This window comes from Myripristis murdjan, chromosome 4 (assembly GCF_902150065.1).
Source record: "Myripristis murdjan chromosome 4, fMyrMur1.1, whole genome shotgun sequence".
NCBI classification, from domain to species: domain Eukaryota; kingdom Metazoa; phylum Chordata; class Actinopteri; order Holocentriformes; family Holocentridae; genus Myripristis; species Myripristis murdjan.
Window position 1 is genome coordinate 31,424,290 of NC_043983.1, and position 10,000 is coordinate 31,434,289.

General features: G+C 39.3%; 1 protein-coding gene across 1 annotated transcript in view; it reads left to right on the forward strand.

The window, feature by feature from the left end:
• The window catches only part of naaladl2 (N-acetylated alpha-linked acidic dipeptidase like 2), a 331,707-nt gene that overhangs the window by 62,849 nt on the left and 258,858 nt on the right, over positions 1–10,000 (forward strand). Inside the window, exon 4 of the mRNA XM_030048811.1 lies at positions 771–1,038. Within this exon, the coding sequence (XP_029904671.1) occupies positions 771–1,038 (268 nt within the window). The remainder of the gene's footprint in view (positions 1–770; positions 1,039–10,000) is intronic.

A 10,000-nucleotide genomic window follows, 5' to 3' on the forward strand; every position in this document is an offset into this window, starting at 1 on the left:
ATTTTCTTTTTAAAGAACATCGTTTCCAAGAACAGCATTATGTTGTGTTTCATTAAAAGGCCTTGAAATGTGAATACAGAGGCCATGGTTCTGCGCGTCATTGTGTGTGTATTGTACAATATCTTGAGGAAGATATTGCCATTGTGCCTTCTACCTTCTGGTATTTTTAACAGCCTCTAATACATTTTTACAGTATTTTACCTGTCTATAGAAAGTAATAATACAAATAATCATAATACATTTTATTTATAAAGCACCTTTCAAAATATAGTTGCAAAATGCTTTACAATAAAAACATTTTTTTTTTTTTTTTAAGTAGGCTTTTAAAAGTGATTTAAGAGATGGGACTGATCTTCTCAGGCAGGTCTGTTTTTTTTGATATTGTAAGATGGTAAGCTTTTGCATTCAAAATGTTCCTTTCCCTGCCTCCTGGGGAAGTGTTTTGTCTGTTGTTTTGTTGTCATGTATGCTATATCTGACTTTGTTGCAAGCTCCTGTTGTCATAGTTTTGCTGAATGATGCATGTGTGAAAATGAGTTTCCATCTCCCACGATCAGGAAGGTAATTGGTTTGAAGTCATTTAGTCACTTACAAAGAGTATAAAAGGACTCGGAGCAGTCTGCGGGGCTGTAGATAACGTCATTATTTGAGCAAACACAAAAGGTCGCTCGTCAGTGAAGCGGAAAACTGAGGCAGATGTCGAGACCCAAACAAATTGTTGCATTATGATTGAGGCCAGGCTGATAAACCTTCACCCCTCCTTCCTGCAGGTCTTTTTCCAGCCTGCCAGACGACAGCGAGGAAGCCAGAGCCAAGTATCTGTACAGGCAGTGGGTGGAGCTTGGTTTGACTGACGTCCATCTGTCCAATCACGCCGTCCTGCTCAGCCTGCCTGGTCCCACTCCCAACACCATCACAGACCGGTCCAGTCACCAGTGTTTCCTGCCCAGCGGGATCCCGTGTGACCAGCGTGGGCAGAGTGAGATGCCCAGCCAGCAGTTCTCCTATGCAGCCTACTCTGCAGTTGGAAGCTTAGAGGTACTGTAGTCCTGATTTTTTACATCATTGCTTTTCTTGATCAGTCACTCTCTAGACACATGATGGGAGAAGGTTTCCTGATCTCCTGTGGAAGTGGAGGCCTGTGTGTCACCACGCTGGTCAGTCAGTCAGCAGTTAGGTTTGAACAAATTTGTTTTTATTCATGTAAAAGTTACATAATGCAGGTTTAAGGTGCTCTAAGATGAGACTGCCAGAGTGACAGGCCAAAAAGTAATGTTGATGATCAAGAGAGTGAATGAATGCCCCTTCCATATTTGCAACACATGTCTGGAAATCCCAGCTTGCTTGAACATGAGTTTGTTGTGCATTTAGCGACTCACAGTCAGTCTTGTGGAGTTTTGTGCACACAACGTGGGGTTTCCACACAAAACAATCCTACTTTTCTGCAGTTCTGCGCAGGGATGAGTGCCAAGGCAGTGCATTTTGCCTTTTCTCAACACATCCTGCAGGTGTGGTCAGGCTAAACACGGTAAATATACAGTCATTTTATCTGTCTACATAACAAACTTGGTCTACAACTAAGTAAAATGTCCTATCCCTACTAGCTGAGATGCTACAAAATTGAACTAAACTGGCCAAAATTAAATTCTGGTGATAGTGTGGTCGCTGGTGGGCAATCTCCTCTGCCAACAGAAAATTGAAAATCAAAACTTAAAAGCAAAATGCAAGTTTCCCTCAAAGCAGCAGTGAGAAAAAAGCAGGGAAAGCTGTACTCACTAAACATAACTGAGCCTCTTCACCACCTCCACTCCTCCACAACACTACAGAACTAATATATTTTCATAATATGATCCCCTCAAACTACTGCTACTACTAGGTGCTGCTGCTTGATCCTGTTACACTGATTCTAGAGAAACGTCTCAGATCACATTTTAACAGGTGCCCGGTAACTCAAAATAGCCGACCAAAATTCAAGGCTTTCTGTTCTCCTCTCTCTTCCCTCCATCTGTCAGAGCTCAGATTGTTTCTATCTCCATTAACTGAAAGGTCAGATCTAAAGGTCTCTTATTTTCCCATCCCTTTACTCCTCCCCATCCACTTCCAGTGTCTACCTCCTTACCTGGCTGTGGTGAGATTGTCCTTTTGTCTCCTTTATCTTCCAAAATTAAAGTTAAAGCTCACAGTAAAGCCTAACATTTCCCCCACTGTTGATTCTCCTCTTCCTGCTTCTCTTTTTCATTATCTCTGTAACTCTGTTCCCATTCCTCTTCCTCCCTACGCCGCTCCAGCAGGCTGAATAAGTCTCACCAGAAAAGGTTAAACCTAAAGGATAGTGTCACGTCAGTCTTCTCATCCTGCCTTCTCAGAACCGTCCTTCCTGGATCACAATCACCGCCTTGCCCTCTCCCATCCACCTGTCAATAGTTTTGGGTTTGATTGAAAGCTTTTTTTGAAGGTCAGCCCTGATAGTGAAATTTGTGGATTGATATATTTGACCCTACTGTGGTCAGACATCTCAGTCAACTTCCAGGCTGACCTCAGGTCACCTGGGAAGACAAAAGAAAAACCTAAACCAAAGGTTGTTCCGCCCTCCTGGCTGCCTCCCCCTTCCCTTCCTCCTCCTCCTCTTCCTTCATCTTCCACCCTGTGTCTCCTCATCACCTTCCTATTGTCATGGTGTCTAAGTCCTCTCCCCCGGCCAGAGGGAGGGTCGCTGGTAAAGGCCACAGCCGCAGGTTGTGGCTTTAAATGTTACAGCTTGGCTGCTCACAGTTCAGGGGCCACAGGTAGCTCACTTCTGTTATTCTCAGCAGAGCGCATCAGCAAGTCAGGCAGGAGTAAGATGATATTTCTGTTAATGGAGCCCTATACTGTAAAAATATTAATGTTATATGTTAAAAGGGGGCTTCTGCACATTTCCTTGTCCTACAAAATTTTGTTAATGATGATTTAATCTCAGACCATCGAAAAAATTAAGTAAAGATGAAAAGAGATGATGTTGCTGCTGCATTTACCCCAAGAAAAGTAAATCAGGACTCATCAATGTAAAAAATCAAGAGAAAAGAATTATGTTATTATTACATTATCAGTTATAACATAACATTTGTGCTGTTTGACTAAAGTGACACCTGTTTTCAAAACCTATAACAAAGAAAGCATTTCTTTATTTTTTGGGTAACACTGTATAGTAACCATCATTATTACATTGGTAAATTGGTTTATTGCCCCTGGTTTATTAAACTTTGATTAATAGTTATTTTCAGTTAACAAACAAATGATAATTAATAATGTTTGCTCATTATATACTAAACTATTTATTAAGTCTGTTGTTGCACATATTATAACATTTTATGATATTTGCAACAATAAATTGTAACTGTTATCAATTGATTTGTAGTTTCAGTTTCAGTTTCAGTTTCAGTTTAATTAGTTTATAAACTGTCCATAAACAATACTTGGATGGATATTATAAAGTCATTAATGATGGTTATTATAAAGTGTTACCTATTTTTGTCCCACTGTTTTCATATTAATGAATGATGATGTTTGGGTATGATTTTTATTCCAAAATGGATGCACAGGATTTTTGCATACAGCAATTCATATAGTACAGATAAAGCAGGCGTATGATATATTCACCAGTTTTAAATGGGTCATACTCAAGAGGATCATTTTTATATATAGAACAGAAAGAGAAGTCTTCCTGGTAGATCGCCTCGGGCCATCTCTTACAGACAAAAGATAAAGTGCACACTTTATACATTACACTTAGATAAGGACAGACCCTCGATTGTAACACAGAGATACCAAACGTAACGTAGGAACCATAAAATCCTACAGTGCGGTATTTTCATCATGCTAGATGCATTGTAAATCTTTTCCACCATCCTTCAGGAGTGTGAAGGTTAATGGCAGTCATTATGCATGTAGTCCGCCCGCACTAGCCAGCAGACACATGCACTAAGAAATACACTCGCACTATTTTTAGAGGGTCTTACTTCTTTGCATCCCGGGAACAGAGAAGGGGGTTGAAGGAGACGCTTGTTATTCCCTGGAGCCTGTGCCTGGCCCGAGGGCAGATGAAAAGTTGGAGCGGCTCTCTGAATACCAAGTTTCCTTCCTCTTTCTCCTCGTTCTCCTTTCTGTGCTTTGCTCGATCCATCCAGCTGTCCACTCGTACGAGTCTGCCCAAAGGAGGGTCACAGTCATCCATCACCGGATTATTTCCTAGCTCTGTTGCTGCACGCTGCCTTGAATTAAGCGGCAGTTTGCCGGATCTAAACATGGCTTTCAGACAATTAAATATGGCGTTTGTGATGGATGGGTGGTGGTCCACGGCAAGTATAGCGAGCTAATAAGTCCTGCTGGTGGTGGCACTGTTTCACTGGAGCTGTGGGAAATATGCTCACAAACACACACACAGAACCACACACACACAATTCCCTGACTACTCGTTTATTTCCCATGACCAAAATGTTGAATTTTCATGACCTATATGTAATTCAAGGTGAGATTTTGAACACTCAACATTCTGAGGTCCATTTTACTCTATGGACATAATGTGAGCACAGTGTAAAATAAATATTATGCTAAGAACTAAATACTAATGTTATATTTTATTTTATTTTATTTATTTATTTATTTATTTATTTATTTATTTATTTATTTATTTATTTATTTATTTATTGACTTATTTGTTTATTTATTTATTTATTTATTTATTTATTTATTTAAATTGAGGCCAACTTGTCGCAAGACTTGGCCCAACATTTTCCTAAATTCCCTGACTTTTTGGAATAGAATTTTGCAAATTCCTTAACTTTCCAGAAAGTCCATGATCTGTGGGAACCCTGCACACATCAAAGGTAAAGACCGTTGGAGTGTTTTGCGCTGCATGCATTGCAGTATCATGATAAATCATCATGTAATAGAAATAAGTTACATCATGCAATATATTAGAGCTTAAGGGGATGTCTGATTCTGCCTAAATCCTTCATCTGAAACCATTCTCTCATTTGCCTCGCCTTTTCTTTTTTCCTTTCCGTCCTCTCTCTTACCCTCCACTCCATCCATCTGAAGGTGTGTGTGCAGTTCAGGGGGAATGATGATGCTCTAAGACCTCATTTCTCCTGATGATCTCTGGTATAAAGGGTTTGATTAGAAGAGGTGGGGTTTGTGGAGGGGGTTACATTTAGTGGTGCTGTAGTGCTGATTAATTCAGTCTGAGAGGAGCAGCTGTAGCCCACTGGCATGAAAGTCAATGTTGTGTGTGTGTATGTGTGTGTGTATGTACCAGACATTGAAGCTTACACTCTTATCTACTGCAATTTGTAATAAGTAAGCATGGAGGCCTGTTGCTATGTTTGTTGTAAGTGGTTTGGTAATTTAAAAAATAAATAAATAAATAAATAAAAACACCTTCTGAGCATTTACCAGCCACCTCCCACAGGATTCGGTGTAAAAAAAGACAGTGGCAGCTGGCTAAACAAAGACACACAGTGTCATAGATGTGAAGCACCACTCTTTATTTGCACCGTTGTTCTGAAAGGAGAAAAAGAAGTCAGTCGCTCTGTTCATTACAGCGAGCCGAGGCCACACCTCCACGTGATGACGAGCAGCTGGAGGCGGACTGACTGGAATTTCTAGTGCGATACAATTCAGAATTAAAATGTCGTCAGCCAAATGAGCAGAGGCATAAATCACTACCTGCATGCGCCAAAACATGACCATGCAGTGCTGGGTTTGTTGAGCTGACCTGATGGCACATATTAAGCTAAATCATGATGGAAATTGTCACTGGATGACCGTCAAAATGCCTGCAGAGGCAAAAAGATGATGATTTTAAGTTTGCCAAAAAATGTATTATTTATTATTTATTGTTTTTCTCAGCTTCACTTCTCTTTTACCCACGCTTGCCGCTACAGCAGAAGCAGTCATCCCATTAGTGAGTGAGTTCCAGCTCCTAGAGGTGCTTTGTATCTAAAAATGCTTTGTGTGAGGTGGATCGCTTTCCAAAATATGGGGTTTCAATACTTAACAGGATAAAAACAAGTAAAACAACAGATTTTTTTCTTGAAAATTCCTGGCTTTATTAAACTGCCAATGTTGTGACATGGAAATGTTTTGTTGCTTCCTCTTTTGCTTTTCAACATCTGTAAGAGTCTTCACAGCATTGTGGGTGCACATTGATGTCGAAAAAAAAAAAAAAAACATGGCGTTGAGAAGTATTTATTATTCTTCCCAAGAAAGAGGGTTCACTTGTTTGTTTGTTTGTGTCAACAGGCAGACTTGACCACAGGGTAACTGAGTCTCTGAGGTTGATGCAAACAGGTTTACCCGTACGAAACCTTAACTGGAGGGCAGACAATAATTTGGTGAATCTTTAGACGTCACCAGCCTCTTGCTCAAGGGCACCTCAGTAAGACTCAAGAATGTCAGGTGTGTCGGCTGTTGTCGGCTGAACCTGTGACCTCCCACTTAGCGCTCTCTCTGAGGTCTCAGCCGGCCCACCACCTGTCTGAAAAGATGTTGTGTGGAGAAGATGGAGGAGGGATGCCCTGACCTCCCTGAGCATCTACGAGCTGAGCAAATCTCCTCTGGCTCAAGATAGGAATACCGCCCTTTATGATGGTTCGCGAATAAATGTAGCTTAGTTAAAATGTGCACTTGGATTAGTGAAATTGAATGAATTTGAAGTTCCCGAGGTGCTGGAGCCTCGCTGGGCCGACAGCAGCAGCACCTCATGTTCAGATGAGGTGAACCTGCTGAGTGAAGGCTCTCGGTTCAGAAAACTGAGGGCCTGATTGGACGGATCAGGACCAAGTTCTGATGCGTTCACCGGAGCTTGTGGTAAATGAATATGATCAAAATCAAAATGAACCATAAACAAAATCTACATAAATCGTCTTTGATCATAAACCTATGTATATTTGGAGGAAATTTTAAACTATAATAGTATTTCTCTACTCTCTTCAGCAGTCCAGTTTTGTCATGCTAACTCATTACACTTTAATGTTTGGTAATGGTAATGGACTGAAGAGGAAATAACAGGTTACAAAGGATATTGGAAGAATCTGGTAATATTATGGTAAAACTCTTTTTTTTTTCCTTTTTCGATCTTGTCTTGGTTTACTTGCAGAGGAAAATAAAATGCTTTATATAGTACGTTTGCCGCTCATATGTAATATATGTCAGTCATAATTTAACTGTAAAGGACATAATCAGATAGAAATGATATTGTCTTGCAGAATCTTGCAGTTAAATGAGAACAAACATCAGCCTGTTACAGTTCAGTCAGTAAACTAAGCAGATCTGTGAATGTGTGAGTGTGAAACGAGAGGAAATCATGTGGCCTGTCAGGGTTTGTGCATAGTTATTATTGGTATCATTCTAAATGTATAAAAAATCAGCGTCTAGTTAAAAGAGGTGGGCAGTAGAGAGTTTTAAATATTTTAGTTCCAGTGGAGGTCCTCCATATAAACCTGTGGCTTCTAAACTTTCCTGCATGACTGGATCTCCTTTTTTTGACCTTTGTGCCATTTTTTTTGTAACATTGTTTCATACTAACACTACTACAACAACAACAACAACAACAATAATAATAATAATAATAATAATAATAATAATAATAATAATAATTCAGTGCTTTGATTTCTGTTTTTTTTTATTCTTAGTATATAGTTTCTAAGTAGAATGTGTGTGCATGTGTGCGTGTGTGTGTGTGTGTGTGTGTGTTTTGTTTGTTTTTTTTGACATCTTGACTGCATTGTTAAATGACAGAAAAATAAAAGTGCATAGCAAATGTTCAATACTGTTAATTCTATCCTGTTTCAGACATGAGATAAATGTGCATGCATGTGCAGGACAATAAAAATGTCTCTGTATGACTATTTTTTAAAATTGAATTTCTATAATGAGGTCTACTCTATGTCACATTATTATTAGGTTAAATATTATGGTGTGCCCATTACTTTAGTCGAGGTGAACCAAACCTCCTGTCGTTCTGTGCGACGCAGGAATTTCTGAAGCTCTGTTTGAATCACGCTCTCTCTTGTGTTTAATTTGATTCTTTATCTCATATTGTGACCAGAGATTTTTTTTCTGTAAAGGAGAAAATCAGCTCCCTTTAAAACCAGCGTGATGCAGATGACACAGCAGACAAAGGTAAAGTGGGGTGAAGTCACAGGCTTCATTATGTGACTCAACATTACGCCATCAAAAAGCTCACTGATGCTTTATAAATGCTCACTTTTGAGCCTTGTGAGGATACGCTGTTGGGAAAAGCCACTGACTAATTCAACACAACTATAGCTAAGTACTCGTCCTCAGCCCTCCTTTCACTTTCTTCTCCTCTTCTTTCATCCCTGCTCTTTTTTTTCTTTCTTTCAGGCAAACTCCCATTCCTGTCCACCTTCCCTGAGAAGTGTTTTTGAATTTTTATTGCTCAAGACATATCCAGTGGATTTGTATGTGTGTGTGTGCATGTGTGTGCGTGTGTTTGCCCGTGTGTGCGCGCATGCATGTGTGTGTAATCTCCATATAAATATTTGCAGCATTTGCCTCCTTAGTGTAAGCTGTATCTGCCTGGTTGAACAATGTACACTGCAGAAATGATTAGCTTCGGAGTGATTTAAAATTGTATTCAGACATAATGAACTGTGTTATAACCTAATTAACCTTGCTTCACTGCTGGATAATTTGGCTGTATGGCATTTCACTTAGTTCATGATAATATTAATTGTTTGAAGGGAATTATAACAGGAACAAAAATCTGGAAACAAGAAACTTTTCTCATGACAGTCTTCACTTGTTTCAACTACATGTCTTTAAAATTCATTTTCATTTAATTTACAAGGAAGCTAAATTATCCTCTATCCGTCAGAGGAAGCTAAATTATCCCCCAGTGCAGCAAAAGGAGGATGTGTTCAATTACCGCATTTTATAAATGGAAACACTGTCAGAAAGTAAAGTACAGAGCTGCACCTTTTGTCACTGGCTGTACTTTATCAGAAAAAGCATTGCGGTGTGCAAACCATACAGAGGTAATTTAAGATGAAGACTTGAGGTCTGGTAATTGTGTAAAAGTAAGAGAAGACACCGAAGAGTACTCACACGTTGAGTCCAGAAACATGAAGGTTTTATCCACGGTCCACACCAGTTACTGCTCCTTTTGGTTTGGCTGCTGCAAATGGCCTGATCGGTAGTTATCCCTGTGAGGTTTGGGGTTGGTATCAGTTAATACGGTATAATATCGTACATATATATACTGTATCAATTAACAGTATGAGACTGAAACACTCTTTATGGAGTCAAGACATTTCAGACCTACAGATAATTTTGGGTAATGTCACTGGGTCTTTATAAAGCTGCACCTACCTTTATTTGATTTCCAAATATGAAGTAATATAAACAAAAATTGAATTTCCACACCAAATTTTCATGATGTAGTGGAAATTAAACAACTTCAGCAGCCTCAGAAGGGCGTTGTTTGGGTTTAAAGTGGTTGGCTAGATGAAGACAAACAATTTCAGCTATAATTTGTGAATATACAACAAACACATAGTAAGTCATTCCCCATAGTGTCAGGCCTGGTAAGTGCTGTTTGACATATGACATATGCCGAGCCTCTGCTTGGACCTTGGCATAATTTGCACATAATTAGCTCTATTTGAGGTTTTGTTCAGCATGAAAAACCAAGTATATTTTTATGCCTCTATCACAAAGTGGATAAATTTGACCCTTTCTGAGCTGTTCTTCTGACTAAAACCCTAAAAACCCTGACGGATTAAAGCCGACTGAAGTGACAGATTTTACTGGATTTATTGTTCTATTCCTTTGATTTCATGCAAAACTACAGGCACAGTTTTATTAGCAAGAGGAAGTACAGTTACCTATAATATCCTACCATAATCAACATAACCAGTATTACTAATTATGTCATTATTAAACTCATCAATCCATTAATTAGCAACTCTTTCCAGGTCAACATTGCTGTGTTCAT